Source organism: Aquila chrysaetos, chromosome 22 (assembly GCF_900496995.4).
Source record: "Aquila chrysaetos chrysaetos chromosome 22, bAquChr1.4, whole genome shotgun sequence".
Classification (NCBI taxonomy): Eukaryota; Metazoa; Chordata; class Aves; order Accipitriformes; family Accipitridae; genus Aquila; species Aquila chrysaetos.
The window spans coordinates 4,518,662-4,539,487 of NC_044025.1; the positions used below are offsets into that span (position 1 = coordinate 4,518,662).

Consider the following 20,826-nt stretch of genomic DNA (forward strand, 5'->3'; position numbering starts at 1 on the left):
GCAACTTATATTTGTCTGACAAATAAAGAAAGATACTTATTTCAAAATGCTAAAATCAGATTTGATTTTCTGGAATAGGGCTTATTCAAGGGAGAGGTGGGGAAAGAAGAAGAGAAAAAAAAGATAGATTGTTCCACTTGCTCATTTTATTCACCAAGTTACTGCTTAAGTATTGGGCTGGCATAACGAATTCTGTCATTATGTAAATGGGATGAGAACTCCCTGTTAAAAAGCATATGCCCAGAGTTCCACCACTGTCTTGATCAGTACAAACCAGCATAGCTTTGTTGACTTCAACTGATCAATAAGAATTCATTGTGGACAGCAGCAATACATGGTATACACCATGTGATATATCTGCTAAACCTTCAAAAGCAGCTCACCTCAGTAACTTGGCATCAAAGACCATTTCAACATCATGAAGAACTGATGGTATGTACTTCAAGGCAGCAACCTGATTGATATATATACATTGTGTTAATTTTGCCTGTTTATCTGCATATACAGCATACAAACAATACAAAGCACACCACTGAAACAGACACACACAAGACAAGCAATGATAAATTTTGACTTCTTTACTTGGACTGAAATTTTACATGACATTTGAACATTAATTTTACCACAGAGTACTACTCACACAAGGGCTCTTGTGCTGAGGAAATACAGAGGAACTTAAATACAATAGTACCAAGTGGATCATATTCTCTTTGTAGACCACTGGAAAGGCTAAGACCATCTTTGTAGATCATGCTCTCTTTATAGACTACTAAGACTGTTGTTATGATGCAAACATGTAAACCAAGCATTGATCAAAGCAGGAGGTCTTTGATCATACTTTGTGTCAATTCCATCCCAGAAATGTGCCATGCAGGAGGCAGAAGTCAGGGCAACAGTCATCTACCCATCCCAAAAGCTACACTTTATGGAACAGATGAAATGCAGCATCATCTCCCTAACCACCCATCTGCAGCTAAGCTATCTGATGCTTTATCTTATCCTATCAATTTCTGGAGGTATATTTTCACAGAGTGGTGGAATAATCAAAGCTTAAAAGATGACAAGGGTAAGAAAAAGACACATTACTCTTCTTACACTGTCATCGTTTAACCCCAGCCAGCAACTAAGCACCACGCAGCCGCTCACTCACTCCCCCTCCACCCAGTGGGATGGGGGAGAAAATCGGGAAAAGAAGTAAAACTTGTGGGTTGAGATAAGAACAGTTTAACAGAACAGAAAAGAAGAAACTAATAATGATAACACTAATAAAATGACAACAGTAATAAGAAAAGGATTGGAATGTACAAATGATGCACAGTGCAATTGCTCACCACGCGCCGATCAACACCCAGTTAGTCCCCAAGCGGCGATCCCCCCGCCCCCACTCCCCCCTGTTTATATACTAGATGTGACATCACATGGTATGGAATACCCCATTGGCCACTTTGGGTCAGCTGCCCTGGCTACGTCCTGTGCCAACTTCTTGTGCCCCTCCAGCTCTCTCACTGGCTGGGCATGAGAAGCTGAAAAATCCTTGACTTGAGACTAAACACTACTTAGCAACAACTGAAAACATCAGTGTTATCAACATTCTTCTCATACCAAACTCAAAAACATAGCACTATACCAGCTACTACAAAGACAATTAACTCTATCCCAGCTGAAACCAGGACATACATAGACAAGAATACTTAAGCAGGTAATTTTCAGGCTCAAAATCATCACTAATATTTAAGGCCAACATCTGTAAAGACTAACTTGCAGTACTCTGTGTCATAAAGTTCCTTTATAGATTGGAAGTATTTAGCCTCTACAATACCTTTTGAAGGCACACATAGTGAAAAATCTTGCAATAAAAAGCAAAAATGTTAAACATATTTAACACTTGCTGGGCCACTGTCCACTCATTTCTCTACTTACGCTTTAGATATTAAGAGCTGCCTACAGTGATTTTGACATTCACTAAATGACCTGTGACTTATCTTCCCACTAACTAGCTTGTATTTCTCAAATACTTTACATATCCAAAACGATATGCCATACTTCTTGGCTGAGAGCTGTAACAAACGCCAAGCAAAAATAGACTCTGTGGTTTTCAAAGCATTTTTGGTAAAGTGTTACATAATTTGTCAAAAAGGAGAACCTGGCCACATTGATATAGGTTTGAAGCAGGACATCAGTCTCTTCCTTCCCTCCTATCTTCCTACTTCAGTAGGTCACCTACAGTAGACCCTTTTCATGGAAGTTCAAATCTGTATAAAGTTGCTGTGCAATCACTGGTTGCCACAAGAAAAAACATCTAGGGGTAGTTATTTATCTAAAACAAAGTAGCTGTTTTCTCTGTTCTTATTTCAGATGTAAACCAGAATGTCTTCTTGACAAAAACATTTTTGCCTATCTAAAAATCTGACCACAGCATCAATTTTTGGTTATTGTGCAAAAATTCTTAGCAAAAAGCTATAGTTAATCTGCTGCCATTATGAACTTAAAACTGAAGAAAATAGATTTAATCATATCAATTACATTCGCATGCTGCTATAAATCCAACCATAGTAAAGAGAATCAATTTACAACATTTGAGTTTCACTAACCTCTTCTTGATCCAGATTATGAGAATTACAAAGGTAATAACAGCTTTACTTCATTGTGCAATTTTAGGGTGTAAATTTCTACTAACATTTTGCTGAAAACTAAGTTACAGCAATGTGAAGTCTTCTATTACTGATATAGCTCTATTTTTCATAATAGGCCTGTTCCACCAATGATACATCCTGAGTTAGTAAAAAAAATTAGAACAAAACCCAAAACTATGCATTACACAGATGCTTACTGTCTTTTCTTCAGCGAAATATGGTATATGCTACAGGACTGATTAAACAAGTTATCCAATAAATGCATGCTGAAATTGCACAATTTCTTTTCACTCAGAATAGTGGAGTTTACTGCCCACCTTGAAAACAGGAGTAACTCTTGTTTTATGTCATCTGTTTATAGGGACTGTAATAAAACAGTAAAGATCACACTTTCCATTTTACACTGGCAAAGCACAAACTCCAAACAAATTTTAAAAAAGCCCAAACAGAAGTATGTTTCCACTAGTCCCTGAAGTCTGTACGTATTTTAAACTACAATAAGGGGTAAACTGAATTAACTACAAGCAAATGTCATTTTTAATTATGAACTATCACTACGCATCATAGGAAATCTAAAAACACTGTAAACCTGGAACCAATGGAACACAATTCTTGACTACTTATGTCTCTTAAATTCAGCATAAGGCAATTTAAGTTACAATAACGTAAACCGAATTATTTAAACCTAGAGTAAGCCACTAATTCCAAAAATTATCAGAAAATTTTCTACACTGCACTTATTGAGGTAAGTTCTTGAATACTTATGCTTGCCTAGACACAGGCTTAGCATTGATTTCAACTGAAATCACTTCAGGTTTCAGTTACATGCTTTCAAAATAATACTATAAAAATCATGTTCCATCTCTCATACCAGGTTTCAGAAACCACTGCTGTAAAGTGATTTGGTAGTTTCTATGAAGAAACAGCAAAAGTCAATGGGTTTAGCATGATAGCGCAAAAAGCTACATCTTGCTAATAACCACATATGGCCACATGTCACAAGAGATTCTCCTGTCATTTGAACAAGGCTCAATACTGCTCCTGTTTTAACTGCTAAGCTAAACGCTTCTCTCCTGTAGAAGAAACCCAAGAGGAAGTTTGCAAGTAAAGTCCCAAAACCTTTCTTGTATCATGAGACCCAAGTCTTTGTCCTACAAAAACCTACTCAACAGCAACAACAAAATCTAGAGAACCTCCTGGAGTCCACGAAAAGTCACAGGACCAATTCTCCCAACAGCAGAAGCTCTATCAAGAGCTGTCATTGAATCATAAAACAGGAACTGGAAAAAAGTGCTGATATTCCATGAGAATGCTACATCAGCTCAGTCCTCCATCTGATGTAAAGCCACACTAGTCTGGATTTTTATGAAATGGAGTAAACGGGGTAAGGAATCTTATTGCGATATGCCTGCTATCCCTTTAAAACAGACTAATTGTAATTTCTTGTACCACTTTCATCCCTTTCCTAACTGAAGAAAAAAAGGTTAAGCAACACTGAAATGATATCAGACCAGAAATAATATCTAATTTTTGGCTCCTGTGCAGTAAATTCTAACTCAATGTATAGATATCTATCAGAACCATGTTGCATGCAGTCAACAAGTCCTTGAATCTCAGTCACAAAACATGATAAAACATGTAACAAAATATTAGAATCTGCATTTCCTGAGATTTTATAACTTGGTTTCAAACAACAGGAAAATCATTTGAACTATTATACAAAGATTAGTCCAAACAAAAACTTTATAAACAAGCATTGCAAATGGACAAGTTGAACATTTAAAATAAACACTAGTCGCCCCAGAGCATCAGTATTTCAGCTTGTTCAGGACAATAAATTCATGTACACGAATGATAAGACAAGAGCTATGATAGAGTGCATTACAACATACAACATAAAAGTAGAGCCTACTCAAATACTTCTAGTAAGAGAGAGTGTGAGGAACATGGCAAGGCCAACAGGAAACAGCACATGAAAACTGCAATCAGCAGTGGGAGAATGTTAGTATGAATATACAGTTGAAATGACAAAGACCAAGGTAGAGGTATTTTTCTTTCCAGTTACCATTTTGAAATTTAATGTGTTGATGGTTTGACAAGCTTTTGGTCTTGTCACTAAATAAGAAACTGTCTACTGTTTCCTCAATAGCTATCAACATCACAGTGTTTCTATACCGAAACTTTCAACAAAGATGAAACTGCCACTCAGGAAGAGGCTTGGAATGAAGCCTATCTAGACTCAATATATCCTGTATCTCTACAGAGCAAATTCCTTGTTAAAAACTTTGTCTCTTCTTTATTGGGGTAGGGAGGTTAGAATAAAGACAATCAGAGACAGCTTTCTTTGGCTCTCATTTAGACCTTTTAAACAACATAAAGCTATCATTCTATTTCCGTGAGCTTCCACTGTAGTAGCCAACTTAAAAAAAAAAAAAAAAAGAACTATTCAAGTCTTGATTCGAAAAGAAAGAGTTTAGTCTGCAGCAAGGTTGTATAAAGTATTTCAAACTGGCTCAATGCTGGCTTAAGATGCCTTCAGATGAAGTCATTCCTCTGCAGATCTCATCCCCCACATTCATACGTAAATCTGGGAAGGTCAAAGGAGTGTTTAAAAGCTGCTACCACTTCAACAAAAAGATTATATCTTCTACTATCTTAGCCATTATTAGCTCCTTGAAATCGGCTGGGGAAAAAAGTTGGGGGTTTTGTTGTTTGGTTGGTTTTTTTAAAAAAAAAAAAAACAAACAAACACCCGTACACAAATACCTGTGGTGGGCTAGAAACTTGTCCTAGCCCCGGTTTTACTTCAGCAATGTGTTGTTCCTTGCTCTTCACACAACAAATACTATATGAAGATGCTGTACAATAGCAGCATCTGAATTTCATTTTACACCAATTCACAGTTACTGTGAAAGACGTTTGATAAAGGATAGGGCCACCATTGGCCACAAAATATTTCAAGCAGTACTCCACTGACACTTGATCTATTGTGCTGTCTGCCTTCCCACATATTCCCTATTCTGCACTTGTATGAGGAGGGAAATGGGGAGGATATGGCTACCATTTCTCTGCAGATCTGTAGTACCAACTGAAGTACAATAACAAGTATATGCCCTGCATTCTTTTAAACTCCGAAGTTTCATTTGCAGTAATTGCTACAAATGATGCACTATGGACACAACTGAACACTGCCCTTAATGAAGTCATAAAAATCTCCTAGTAATCGGTACAAGACCTTCTGCATTCTTCAGACCTTAGAGATTAGTTTTTTAAGCAGGATATAGATAAACCCACAGAATTGCAGAAAATTTTTTCTTACATACACAATATACTGTTAAATTTACTTGAACCTTTACTCCTGACCAAGCTTATTTTCTTAGTTGCCCTCTTCTGCAACATTATGTTACACATATTCATAAAATTCAAGTACCCATGAGATGAAAAGAACATTCAAAGAAATCATCAGTGCTCTGTTTCTAAGTCTAATTTTATTTGCTATCAAGGCAACTTTAACAAGTTACTATGCCATCCCCTATTGTACACCACAATCAAAGCATCACTGTCAGTACCTTTCTAGCATTATTCTCTCATTAGTGATCTATGCATTTCTGTACAGTTTTAAGTTCTTATAATCTACTGCAGCAGTATGGATGGGTCAAAAATGTGTGGGAAAGAATTATTTTCATACTTTTCAATACCACAGACAATTTCGTATTCCTGTGTTTCTATGACCTTGAGAACATTTCATATATGGTTTCTGAAAGCATGCCTAGACTTGGGAGTACCACTTTCTAAAATCACCACCTAGGAGCAAGCTGGGTATAGCTGACATTTGCAACAGACAAGACCATCTGAAGGTCAAATGTGATTTGTCAATTGGGGGACAGAACAGTTTTTGGAAAAGACACTGGAGCTTGATTTGTAATTTAAGGTTGAGAGCACAAGCTTGTCAATCAAAGGGCACACTCACAGACTACAAATCAGACATCAACAGTATGACTTTATAAAAACACATCATCTGAAATTTAAAAATAATTCATCAAATTTTATTCCCCAGAAATATAGGTTGATTTACACAGACACAAAACATATCTGCAGAAAATTATGTGTCTTCCCTGAGAGCTCGAGAAAGGAAAGAAGGTACTAACACCTCCCTACTCCCCCTCACCCCCAGATTCTCCCTTGACCAAACTATTTGTAGGTTCTGGAAATTTATTTCCAGGTTTCCAGATTTCAAGAAGTCTACCCTCAGAAGTACAGACTTTAAGAAAAACTATCTCTAAAAACTACAAAAATTCATCAGCAATGGCTACAGAGAAACAACTGATAAATGAAACAGCTGTAACATCATCCCTGCCAAAATAAATTGTAAAAAGTTTTAAGTCTAGTATGTAGGAAGATCAGTGCCACCACCAATAAGTCAGTATAAGTTCTGAAATGATTGTTCTAAATAATTACAAGAAAAATCTGTGAAAAGTCTCTTAGAAGGAGGAATTCTTACCCTGCACATACACACTGATACTTGCACTAGTAGATTTATAACATTCCAATCTCGACTACAAGGGGCAATCTCTTCAAAAAATAACATCCCAGGACCTGAAAGCAGGTCACTCTCCAGTTCATATGGTTGCTTTCAAACATCAGCAAAATTAGGATATTGAAATTATAATCCTAATTGTAGTAAAATGACTTCATGCAATGCTGAAGTTGAAAAGCATTTGGTCTGTTTGTTGAAACAAAAGGCATAACTTCAGCAATTCCAGAAGAAAAAAAAAAGCTAATTTTGATTTACATGTAAATTTTCAGTTTACCAACAGTAAATTAACAATTCAGTCTTCAGCTGTTCAAAGCTTATATAAACAGTACTGCAAAACAGAACCAGATAGCTACCCTTCTCAAGGCTCAGGCAGTAAAATAAGTCAAAGCATCTATCCATTTCAGCCAACTTTAGAACAAGAGATTGAAAAGCTAGATTTTGAACTTTTGTAAATTTATACAGCATGTAACAGATTGGGAAGTAAGATATCACTCAGAAGATAAAGTTAAATTGAAACAATAATGTGCTTCTGGCACTGACTAGCCTGTTTCATATGACATGCAATTTTATAAACAATCTTTTCCTGACTCAATTAATATTCAACACAAGTCTGAGTATGATTGCTATCAGTAAAAATGACTGGGAAATTACTACTGACTAAAATAGTGAGTTTCAAGTTTTAAAAAGTCACTAGCAGAGACCAAAGACATTTCAGGTTTCAGAATAATTCTTGAAATCTTCTAAAGCTAAACCTCATAGGTATTTGGACAACCAAGGGTGAAATAAGAGTTAGGAATTCACATTCCAAGGCTCTGCAAACTAGTTCATTTTAAATTTCAATATCCTGAGAAACCCAATTATTTTAACTTTCTTCAGGGCTCCTAAAACTTTCTTCTCTGTTATCTTCAGAGTGTAATCCACTTGAACTTATTCAATTGATCCTACCAATTTGCGTGCCACTTTAATTCATATCAATGATAATTTCAAATGTGACAGATTTAAGACTGTTCTGATATTCTGATTATTTGTTTATTTTTCCAATAGGCTCTGTGAACTTTCCTCTCTGGGTATGCAAAGTATAAGACCTATGGAATCCTGTGTGTTTGTAATATCTCTGAATTACCTGTCCCTTACCCTGAAAAGTTAACTTTGTACTACAACATCTATCACTGTCATCCCAAAACTTAATATGGGGGCTGAGGGGAGGGAAATCGGTGTTGGTTTTAGGCAGAGAGGCAGACTTATGAATTTATTACTACCTGTTTCTGCTCTGTCTCACCCAATGCAGAAGTCATCTCCATTTTTCTGGCCTGTTATGGACAACTCGTATCTACCTACCAGAGCAGGAGTCTCAAGTATCATAACTGAAGTCTCTTCCAAATAGGCACAGAAAAACTTATTGTCCATTGTGAAAGCTACTATGACTGACGTGCCTATGGAGTTTATGATGGAGTGTTTATTTATTTATTTATCCCCCCCAGTAAACTTATTTCCAGCAGCAGGAACTAAACTACAGTGGGACACTTCTCATTCCATGCCTCTCCTACCAGAATTCTATAACATTAATGCAGTAGTTTTTATTTACTGTATGCAAAGCAACCTCTTTGTAGGTTTCTTTGAGAAACACACCTGTATGAGTTAGCAGTAGTGGGGACAACAGCAAAATTATGATATAAACCAGTATCTCAGATCTGCCATGAAATGTTTCAGCTAAAAAGACAACTTAGAGTAGCTGGTGCAGATTTAGATACTTAAAAGCCCACTAGTGCTTCATGGTTATGAATAAATATGATCCATCTTTCACAACTGACAGCACTCAATAGAAAACCGAAATATTCGTGCTTAAGATGGTATTGAGCAAAGCATAACTATTAAAGAGCTACTCTATCTTTGAAACATGTTTACATGCTCATTAAAGTTAGCATAGACTTCTTTAGTCCTTCTAAGAGATTTCATTTATATTTTCAAGGTTCTGCTATTTCTTAAGAGCATCAGCAAAGATATACTATATTTTTGCTAAACGTGTAATATTAAGAACTAGCATTAAATATGGAAATATGGGAATCACAGCAAGCACAATTAACATTTGTCAGTACGTCCAATGCCATACTGCCATTAGTGTTACAATACCACCTGTTTTTAAACACACTCATCAGCATTTTCAGACTCAGCATTGTGGCTTGCAAACCCATTAATGTGTCCCAGCAACAGTTAAACAAGCAAAACAGTCTTCTACAACTATTTCTTGTCACTCTCAAGAAGAAACTACCCTGCTTATTAGAGGAAACACAAACGGACAATCCCATACAACCACTTTGAGATTAAGGCAGGGAGGCAGGCAGTGACATGACATGCCTCTCCTGAAGAGCATAAAAGCCTCCAAGATCTATTTGTTAAGTCGCATATTAATACAGTACAAATACCACAAGAACAAACATCATTATACAAACTATCTCTTTCAGTACTACTTTAGAGCAAAGACTTTTTTGCTTCTTCCAAAGTTTCTCCTGCTTCTGATGTAGTGTCTTTCAAATGTATAAACTATTCCGAGGAAGACCTCTACAAAACTGCCAAATAACAAGTATCTGAATCATTTTCAAATGCATTTAGAACATTACTATAATCACAGTATTATAAAATTAAAGTAGTATTTACTTCTTTAGCTCTTCTGCAGTTGCACATTAACACTCCATGCAAAATGTCAGACAATACAAATCTCAAGAACAGCCACCTGAGTATTTATTCAAGACAGAGACTTTTTCACTGACTTCCACTTCTAGTGTAAGTCACAGCAAGAGGAATCAAAACACAAAACCAGAGGAAAAGTCAAGCCCAATTAAACACAATGACAATAAAGAATGTATGAAACATTGATGTTTTAGTTGTCCAATAAAAATCTTCTATTTCCTACTTTATAGGAAGCCTTGAGAGTTTTCTATTTTAATACAGAACTACATACCAATTATTTGATATTAATGATCTCAATAGCTCCTTCTTTTCTAATTTTCTTAAAACATCAGATTCCAGAGTGTTAGAATAACTAAGATTGACATGAATGGGAAACCTTGATCCTATTTTCAGTTGTTTAAATAACACACCTCCAAAAGGCTGATACTATAAATTTTACTTTTCAAACTAAGATGGTGGAATCCCTGTTTAGCATTATCTGAAGAAACTCAAGAATTAAACATTCAGCTCTCACTGGAGGCTTCATTTCATTAGATTCCTTGAAAGATTCCAGCATCTCTGTTTTGGTTCTTTCACTCACTACATTCACAAAATTATATAAATATATCTTCTCCTGACCTTTTCAACCTAGGCTTAAAACTTTTAGACAACTTAGTCTTCCAATAAAGGGAAATTACAAAACGAGACACAAACGATCAATTTCTTAAGAGTGTCTTTTCCTCAATTTAAAAAGAACAAAACCAAAAAGCCCACAAACCAAAACCATATAAAAAGCCAAAACCAACTTCTTGCCAAGCACACACCAACCTGCAACAAGATGGCAGTTTTATGTTGGCTTTTCATCAGGTTGTTGATGGATTCAAAGAGTCTCCTCATTGATTCTTCAAATTCTGTTTGTTCTTTGCCTTCATATAATCTGTTGAGAGATGCATTGCGTTATCCTTTCAGAATCAGGGAGTTTCACAGTCCTAAAATGTACCAGACTTAACATTACCTTAAAAACATATTTCACAAGTTGATCCAATATTATGTACACAGATATTTCACCAATGGGTTCTATCTGCTACTCACTGTATTGTGTAGAAATTCTTCAGCCTGAATACAACATAAGCATTTTCACTTTTTTTAACAGCCTCTAAAGAATGGCACCTCCCAGATTTGAGCTTATAAAAAAAAGTAATTTCATTTTCAAAGTGACTTACATGCCAAAAACAATTTGATTTTTTTCCACTACAACTGAGATACTTTAAGATATTTTTCACGTATTATCACTGTTTCTTTCTTCTGCTGTTACTGCCACTTTTTCAAATAGCTATTTTTACTGTCCCCATTAACCAGTCTGTTTTTTGAAAAAGTCTCGATGCTTAAAAGTTAAAAAGTGAATTTAAATTAAACTGACTCCATTATTTCTTCATTCCCTGTCCTAAAGTTTGAATCTCGCAGATTCTCTCTCCTGTATTGTTCATACTAGCTATTAATACTAAATACTGCTTACATAAACAGTAAAAAACACTGGTGACATGTTAAATTAGTTACCTGAAACAGCTGTCAAAAGTTAAAGAAAAACAACCTAAGAAAAAAGCCAAGGTGATAGAAGCCTGAAATGCGTGTAGGACACTGTGAACTAAATGCTGCACCTCCTGTGTACTGCTTTCTCTATCAGAAGAGAAAAATCCCTTTTCCTAAAATCATGTATTCCAGTGTCATGTGCTTTTCTTTTCAGCTTGAAACTTAAGTCCTTAAGAGAACTAAAGGCAAATTAAGAGCTTTTGTCTACAGCAAGGAAAAATCAAACCTGCTATTAATACAGTGACTGGCAAGAAGCTTTGAGGAAATGAAAACACTGAGAGGTACACTATTCAGGCCCATGGCCTCTGCACTGTTTACATCAATGCCTGTCAATGAGATTTAAGTCAGTTACTGGAAAGGAACCCTAAGATCGAAAACATTAACTGGAGAAGAAAAAAATTATATATACATGTATACAACATACACAATGCATACTACTTGAGGTATGTTCCTACTGAGGTGATTTTTTTTACTCTATAAGAAATGCATACCAGAAAAACTTCCATGTGAAAGATATCTTGAAACAAATAAGTTTTAGCACAAGCACACTTACATAGAAAAGTCATCCTATTTATTATCAAGTGGTATTTTAGGAGCTTGGTTTTTGGTTAAATGATCTAATTTATTTAACATTCTGGAAACTGTGGCATGTGGGGGCTTATTAAAAGTATTTTTCTATGGGAATGAAGTACATATAAGTTGTAACAATGTGACTGTCTCAGTCTAAGTGTTTATTAAAGTTCCTTGGCTAATGCACTGATACAGTTTTTACTGACTATACAACATTGCTGCAAAAGTAAATGAAGTTTCTTAAACCTATTTTTTTATGCAAGTGGAAATTTGAAGCTTTCTTGACTAAACCTGTAGGGCAAGGAGGGAGACAGAAGCATCACACAACACGTATTAAACATGCTTTGTAAATTTACACCAGGACTTATTTAAGCCAGGTCGAATGGTAACTCTATTTCCTGACTTACCATCTAGCTTCCATTTAGAGACAATTTTCTGTGTTAAATTTCAATTAAAATCACTTGTTCTGAAAGCAGTTTTTAAACAATGAATAATTATTTGCTTGGAAACAACATCGTCACAACAGTGTACATGAATTTCACCACCAAAACCAACCTTAGGCCAATGAAAGGAGGAAAGCAAACATTTCATGTTTTCAGAGTCTGTATTATGTAAACCTTTGGCTAATGTATATGACCTTTCTACAAAACATAATCACTGAATAAACAGCTGCAAGACATAACCTCAGTTCAGCTGACTGGAAAAAAAAATTTCTGCTTTCATTAGATCTCTATAGCTTCAACAGGATTGAATTAATACAAATTAAAGTAGAACCTGGTTATCTTCAATGTATCTATCTGCCTGACAACAAGATAAAAAAAAAGTCTCCCATTTTATGTCTAACATTAGAAGTCATTATTCAACTCTTTCCTACACAATTTTCATTTTGTAATGTCTCTTATCTTTCAACAAAGCACCTCAGTTTCTTAAACAGCCCATCAAATTAATGAATGATCTAAAGATCTGTCTCAGCTCTACTAATTCTAAGTATTTGTCTCCAAGAAGGCTAATCTCAACCCTTGAAAGTGAAGTACTTCAATCATAAATCCTAACTTTTCTCATGAGAAGAAAATATATTAATCCATTTTTTTTCCATATTTTCTTCTTTTTCATGACCAGTCTGACAATAGGAAATTGACTGCAAAAAGTTAGAACACAACAGCAATAGATAGATGTACAGTAGCAGATGACACTGTTCACTGTTTGGTTATTTTTGCCAGAGGCTACCATTTGGCAAGAGCTATTACTGCCTATGAAAATAATTGTCCAACTGAATTTAGAGTTTCAGACCTCCAGTTAAGGCATTTATAGGGAAAACTAAAAGGATTAGATATGTCTAGCTAATCACTTGAGTATGCAACATATTGCAATAACCTAGTTTACCACAGACTGTCCAATGCACACTATTTGCTGCCAGCTTATACTAGGGATTAAAATGGAGACCGAAGTTCTCCCTGCAACAAAACCCTGCTTTATGACCTTCATCTGTACAAGAAGTCTTCCATAATCCTCTACACAATGCTTCCTTCCCCAAAACTCTGAATGTCTCCTTTTGCCCTGACACCAATTAAAAAATTTTATTTTAAAGCTTTTGAACTACTAGCTATATTCTATTCTGATGAGCACCATCTCCTTCCTTATACAGCTTTTCACCTTTTTTAATCTGTATCCATCTATAAACAGTAAATTCCTAGAGACAAGACTATTTCTAATTGACTATCTACCAGCAGCAAGTAACTTCTCAATCTACTCCTATTTCAACCAAAATTTCATAATTCATCAAATATACTTAATTTTACAAAACTATAAACCTACATGGATTTTTTGGGGGAAAAAAAAAAAAAAAAGAAGGGGGGGCAGTGAAATAACAGAGAAAAATCGTATTAGAGCTCCCACTGAGCAAAAGACAAATAAAACATAACACCTTTCTGTTCTGTTGACTGCCAACCACAAACATAACATCCAACCACTCGGTCTGCCTACAGTCCCAAGTTTGCCACTGCATTCCTTCAGCCATGTAGCAGAGAGACAACAGACAAGTATTAGGGGGAAACCAGCTAAGGATAAATGGAAAAAGATGAACCAGAAAAGAAGAGATGAAACAGAGGACATGGATGGGGTCTGTGGGATATGGTTAGAGTCCTTAAGGGCTAGGGAAGGAAGTGGGGGACACAGTTACCACAGCATAGTTTTTCTCCTTCCGGCTTTCATCTCCTTCATTCTCCCTATCTCCCTTTTCCCTAAACCTGAACACCACTTGTAAATATTACGACTTGTCTGTTTGGCTGAGCTATACATATCTAGACAATTGAGTCTTCCCTATAAATTCCTTAACTGGAGATCTGAAACTCTAAATTCAGTTGGACAATGATTACTGAAAATGACATTGTTCTATGCACAGTCTGAGCTGCTGAACACCATGATCTCAAGGACAAGCATCCAGATTCAAGCCATCTGTCACAACGTTTGGCCATCCACTGGTCTTGGGCCAAGCCACCTGACGCAAAGAATAATCACCCTTTGAAATTGGCTACTATTACTAAATACATCTCTGGAACTTACACTGTGAATCAGAAAGCAGATTTTTGAAGATTCCCTCTCCAAAAAATATCTCAGCAATGTCTGTATTTTAGGCCAGTTGCCAGCTTTTATGTTTTATTCCTAAAAACAAAAAATACAGTTCTGTCCTGGAATAATTTTTTTCTGTTTCTCAGGTCTACTTCTATTTCTAATATTGGATTGCTAGTTAAATGGCAATAGTCTGGGTACTTACTGTGAAAATAATGTCCTTGATCTAACAATGAACTTGAAAACATATTCCAGTGCTTTCAGAGTTCTTAGGATAGGTTCGCATTGCTCTCCTCGGCTAGAGGTATCCAAGTAAGTCTTCAGAACAGTCATTAATTTCCTGAAGTTAAAAAACATTTTTAAAATAATCTTTTTTTTTAAATTAATTTCTCTAACTTGTTTGGCTACTCTAAATAAATGTTTATGCTTAGTCAAGCACACACAACAAAATGTACTGCATGTATTTTTGCATTTATGTTGCACAAATTCTACCAGTATAAACAAATGAGGAGCAAGTTCTTAACTGCACAAGCAAGAAAGCAATCTGAAATCTCAAAGCAGCAGTGTAATTTTACAGAATCCTGGAAGCACTTTTACAGAAGTCTATAACATGCATGCACAAGGTAACATAAAATGTTACTTCTGCCTACCTACATTAAGCAGTGATTAAACACCACTACATGCTCTAAATTAACTGCATGTAAATAGTACAATATTCTGGTACACAGCAGTATCTGCTTAAAGTATTTATTTTATTTAACCACTTCCTTTCTTTGTATCCAAAGGTAATTTTTTGCTAAACACACAACCTGCTAAAAAAGTTCAAAAAGCTCATCTAACAATCAGTTCCTTAATTTATAGTTATAGTTTCATCTTAAACAATTAAACTAATCATGTAATCTTGATCTTAATGTAGCCATAAGAAGAACTAAAATAAGGGTGGTTTGGTTTTTTTTCTCTTACATCACTACAAAACCGGAAACCTACTATCCCCTACCCTGAACAAACAAAAGCAAACAACCAAAACAAAACAACAAAAACCAAACTAGCACTTGCATGTTGATGAAACTTAAAAGTTCATGAACTGGACTAATGAAACATTAGTAAGTGATCACTATGCTATCTGGAACATACTTGCATGCAAATAATAGCTGCAAGAACTGCTTGGTACTGCACAGAAAATATGTACATATGTATATGTGTGTGTGTATATCTATCTGTGTAACTAACAGACACATTCTCAACCCCACTGCCCTAGCCTAACTCACATTTCAGGACCAAAATATCATGCTTTCAGCCTCTCAGCCTTCTGGGCACATCCACTGTATGTTTCCATTTACTCCTTTCTATAGCTTCTCTGAATTCACAGCTTTGTACTGAGTTGGAACGAAATTTATCCAACTTGTATGCAGGGACAGTCCATTGAAGGTCCCTCAACTGTCAATGTTAAGTCCTCTCAGAACTCTATAAAAGCTAGGTACAAATGGATGACTAAATAGTAACTGAATAAATACCCAACAGTTTGGCCAAAATACCATATCATAATATGGTTATAATATGTCTGGGACACCGTATCTCCTTCCTAACTATGAGTTAGGCCACATACAGCTACTTGTTTATTTCATAAATGATTCTTGAAACAGAGTACATCTTCCATGATGTGCATGTAACTAACAATGCCAAGAAAACTCATGATTTGGGGAACAATCATAAACATTATTTTGCCTCTGCCACTTCGATTAAATCATCAGAAACTCCCAGAAAAGTAAGTCTTAAAAATATCTTAAGCCAGTAAGGCTGTCCTGAGAAGTTCTGTACCCAACCATCTCTTCTTTCACAATAATATAAAGCATTAAATTACATGTGCTTATTACATACAGAGTGACGTAGGATTAAAGAAGAGCATGTAGTTTGTGCTTGAGCTTTCTGAGCCCAGTAATGCTAACTTCAACTTCCCTAGAATGTGAGAAAGGATTGATTGTGCACTCCTGCCTTTCAATTCTAGCAAACTCATGTTCTAATGCATGAACTGCGTGACATTTCCTGTTGAATTAGAACTGATGCAAATTCAGCACAGGACACTACAAGATATCCTCAGCTATTCCAAAAGTTCAGCTAAGGTCTTTCATCTATTATTCATATCCCAAATTAAAGTTCTGCTTCAATCTGCCATCCCATTAAGCTGCCAGAACAAGACTTCAGGTAAATGAAAAAAAAAAAAAAAAAAAAAAAAAACAAACCACCACATCTATCCTGTTATAGCACTTCCCCAAAATCAGCACTAAGTGAAGATGTTATCTTTCTTCCTAATTCAAAGCAATTTTATCCTACCATCATTTGCAAAAACCTTTTTTAAATAAGTAGGAATCCAGTATTAAATTTACTGCATAACATGTATCCACAGTTTTTATTCTTTCCTATGAATCCATGTCTTCCCACCTGGGCATTATCTGGAAGCTCAAAAAAAACCAAAAAAAAACCCAACAACCCTCCCCCAAAAAACCCCAAACAAAAAAAACACACCAAAAGCCTGTCCACCTGCCCACTGGCATGACCATGTAACAAATACTAAGACTCCAGTTCACAGCAGACCACGTAACAAATACCAAAATTCCAGTTCACTGTGCTGAAACCCTCCTGATGCAACATCAGGCTGTGAACTGCATATGAAGACTTGACAGTTCCCAAAACTTTTTTTTCCCCATGAGCCTGTTTGCTTAAAAGAATACACGGGAACCTATACAAATGGGTTAAGGCCATCCTCAAGTCCTCACTGAAGGCATTTCAGGTTAAGGCCAGGAATGTAAAGGGACAGGCTTTACAGCAAAGTATCTTTTGACAAATTTGACAGGATACAGGTGAAGTGCTCAGACACAGCAAAATACAGACAAGAGAAAATTAATGCCAAAGAATCATTTAACCCCAAATCAATTACTATTTTTTGATTAACTCTACTTATAACCATAAGTCTCTCTCACAGGCACGTTTGTTTCCAGATAAGCAAAGAGCAGCATCAAAACAACAGTCATCATTAATTACATCAGAAAAGTCACAAACAGGATTTACTTTCTTTAATGTGACGGTGGAGGTTTAGGAAAAAGAGAAAGGAGAGAACAAACTTACTTGTACGCCAATGTTGCACTAAAATGCTGTTGGATATACGCTTCTAAAACAGCGTTAAAATGTTGAAACTTACGGTCTGCAATGAGTCCTATGATATATATCTAAACAGACAGGGACATAATCAGCATTTTTCATAAAGTCACATTTTAAATCTAAATACTCGTCTTCTGAAATATTCTTGATAATACACTATTTAAGAATTTTAAAGAAATTTGGTTTTCAGTAAAGCAGTAATATTCCATCTGTTCTGTAGAGATTTTTAGGCTAATTCCCTGAAATAAACAACTTCATAGCTCATTCAAAATTATAGGGTTCTTTACTTTCACAAATAAAATCCTTCGGTGCTGATTCTTACCAGTGCATCAAAGACAAGGATGTCATACTCATTACTGTGGGAATGTTCCATCATGATGTTAAACAGGGCATCCAGTGTATCTTGGAGAAACTATAGAACATCATGAAATGACAAATTGGCAACCAATTCAACTTGAAAATGTCACAAATCAGTTTTCAGATAGTAGACTTGGTTTCTCTCAAGTTAGAATAGTTAGAATTTCAAAAGCATTCACTGAAACATCACTTAAAGTCAGAAAACATTTCCAAGGATTTAGGCTCTAGTTTCTTTAATTTTAAGAACCCACATCCTCAGACATATGAGCAATTAATAATACATGTTTAGCTCAAAGCTTATGGAACAGCTAAAAATATTATATAAATGATATAACTATCTAAAACTGCATTCCTAGTTCCTTAGTGATACAGATTAGTAGTTGCTATTTTCACATATACACAATGATTAAAAACACACTTCATACTTCTGTGGTCCGATTCAAAGCCCACTTTAAATCAAAGGAAATTACCGTTGTGTCTTGGGACCCAAATCTTTGATTGGTTAAAAAGATTTTTTTTTTTTTTTTTTTTAAAGTTCTCCCTCTTCCTCTCCAGAAGGGCATCTAATGCTTATATTTAAAGAGTAACACAAACATAACAGTCTGCCACTTTCCAAAATATTAACAAGTTTTTACTTATATTATACTTATTAAATTAACAAAGCACTTCATTAGGTACATAATACACTTTTTTTTTTTTTAATATCAACATGTAAAGTAATATTAAGAACTGTAAAGAAAGCAGTAGGAATTGCTTGTGATGTTTCAGACAGACAAAAGCAAACAGTTGAACAGAGGTTGTAGAAAACATTTTACCATTACTGCCTTCATATCCTATCAAGTTTTTAAATAAAATTTTCTGTCCATGCTCAAAATTAAAGTTTACCTGTGACACATACATAAGCACCTGACCAAAGCAGCAATGGCTCCGAATAATATTCTTCATATTGAATTCTCTATTCATGCACAAATTTTCCAGCAATATAAAACAATAGAAAGCAGAAAATTATCCTAATAAATTAATTACCAGTGAAAGCAGGCAGATATGACTAGTAATCTTGCAAATCTCCACAGCCTAACAGGAGCCAATACCAGAGATGTTTGGGAGCAACAAGTATAAAAAGATGGCTAACACTATGAAGAATCCTGTCCAGGTGCTTGCTTCCTTGCTCCCTCTGATGAAGAGCTTTCCTCATGTCTTTTGCAAACTATCCCTAACAAAGGCATTACACTCAATGACACTCATAAAAGAAAGTTTAATTGACAGGCTTCTTTAAGTTCCTATGTTTATTGCAACTGACCCTCCAGTTTCTTTTTCTTTTTGAAACTATGTAGCATTTTTTCTGCCATGGTATGAAAGGACATTAAGAATAACTATTACTATAACAACTATATAAAGATGTACCTTCACAACTTCCTCTCCATCCACAATCTTCAGTTTTTCCAGGTTCTCCTGAAGCAGCTCTGGCTTCATACGCCACTTCAAGAGACCTAGTAAGCCCACTAGTAGAAAATAAATGGAAAGACGTTAAAAAACCTATTATTTGTGCAAATGTCTTCTTTCTAAAACTTCTACCTGTTCGGAAGATACATACCATTCTGAGTTAACTTTGTAGAGCAAACAAGAGTTGAAATATAAAATGCATCTCGTGAGCTTACTGAAAGCCCCCCTACAATACTTGAGTTCCTGACGATGGTTGCTCCTTTATTTTCCATGTGTTGACGTGTAGAAGGTAATGTCAAATAAGCACTAGCATCCTCCATTTTTTTACTGTCCCCCTGAAAAACAACATCCCATTTATTACATATTTCACACCAGTGGATTTAAAATTAGACTTATTTTTTAATTTCTACACAAGGAAACAAAAAGCTATGTTTCTATAGATTTAAACACATGCACTAAAGGATAAAGAATACCCAAGTCCCAGCATGGCTCATACAGGTAAACCAAGAGTGAATGTTAGTCAGCAAACAAGTCTGCAATGAACATGCAGAGAAAATGCTACATTGAAATTATTAAGGTATGTGTTTTAAGGTGCAGTAAGGAACTATGAGGGGTGACATTACTGGCAGAGTAAAAGCAAGAGCCGATTTCTCATTAAAATGTCAATAGCTATGGAACACAATAGACTATTGAGCATCACCTTGAAGACTGTACACAGGACAGACAACATGGTTATGATGTCTGCATGCAATTTAAGAATCAAAAATGGGACTGAATAGGGAAAGAATAGCAGCACTATTTTGGTATGCCCACTGTAACTTAATACCTGGACCTTTAACATATAAGGTCAGTACATGGTAAGATCATAATTTAAATTAGACAATATGCTGCAGTAACTAAGTGACACAGATATCAGAGAATTCATGCCTTTCAGTAGAATGAACAGTACAAAACCAGGGAACCAACAGGTATTTTTCCCTGCTGTACTTCATCAAGTTGCATGCCACAACCCTCAACGGATTTTTTTTCTGTCTCAAATTTTGATTCATACTCCAGACAGGAAAGCAGTTTTTAGAAAAAGACAATAAAATCATACTCCTTACTGTTTACAGAATATAATTTTTCTTTAACAAAGCTACTGAAGAAAATTTCCCCAATGAGTTTATGAGCTCTGTCACTTAAAGCTACAACACCATGACAGAACTGACTCAGTTGCAGACCCTTAGTCTACAATCGTGCATAAACAAGGAGTTACAAAAACCATAACCTAGAATGATTTTCTAGATTTTGGGGGTTGTATCCGAT

General features: G+C 35.6%; 1 protein-coding gene across 1 annotated transcript in view; it reads right to left on the reverse strand.

The window, feature by feature from the left end:
- The window catches only part of DOCK2 (dedicator of cytokinesis 2), a 213,200-nt gene that overhangs the window by 158,067 nt on the left and 34,307 nt on the right, over positions 1-20,826 (reverse strand). Inside the window, exons 18-24 of the mRNA XM_029998203.1 lie at positions 19,673-19,856; positions 19,483-19,580; positions 18,044-18,133; positions 17,689-17,789; positions 14,771-14,905; positions 10,666-10,774; positions 384-454 (exon numbers count right to left, since the gene is read on the reverse strand). Coding sequence (XP_029854063.1) covers positions 384-454; positions 10,666-10,774; positions 14,771-14,905; positions 17,689-17,789; positions 18,044-18,133; positions 19,483-19,580; positions 19,673-19,856 — 788 coding nt within the window. The remainder of the gene's footprint in view (positions 1-383; positions 455-10,665; positions 10,775-14,770; positions 14,906-17,688; positions 17,790-18,043; positions 18,134-19,482; positions 19,581-19,672; positions 19,857-20,826) is intronic.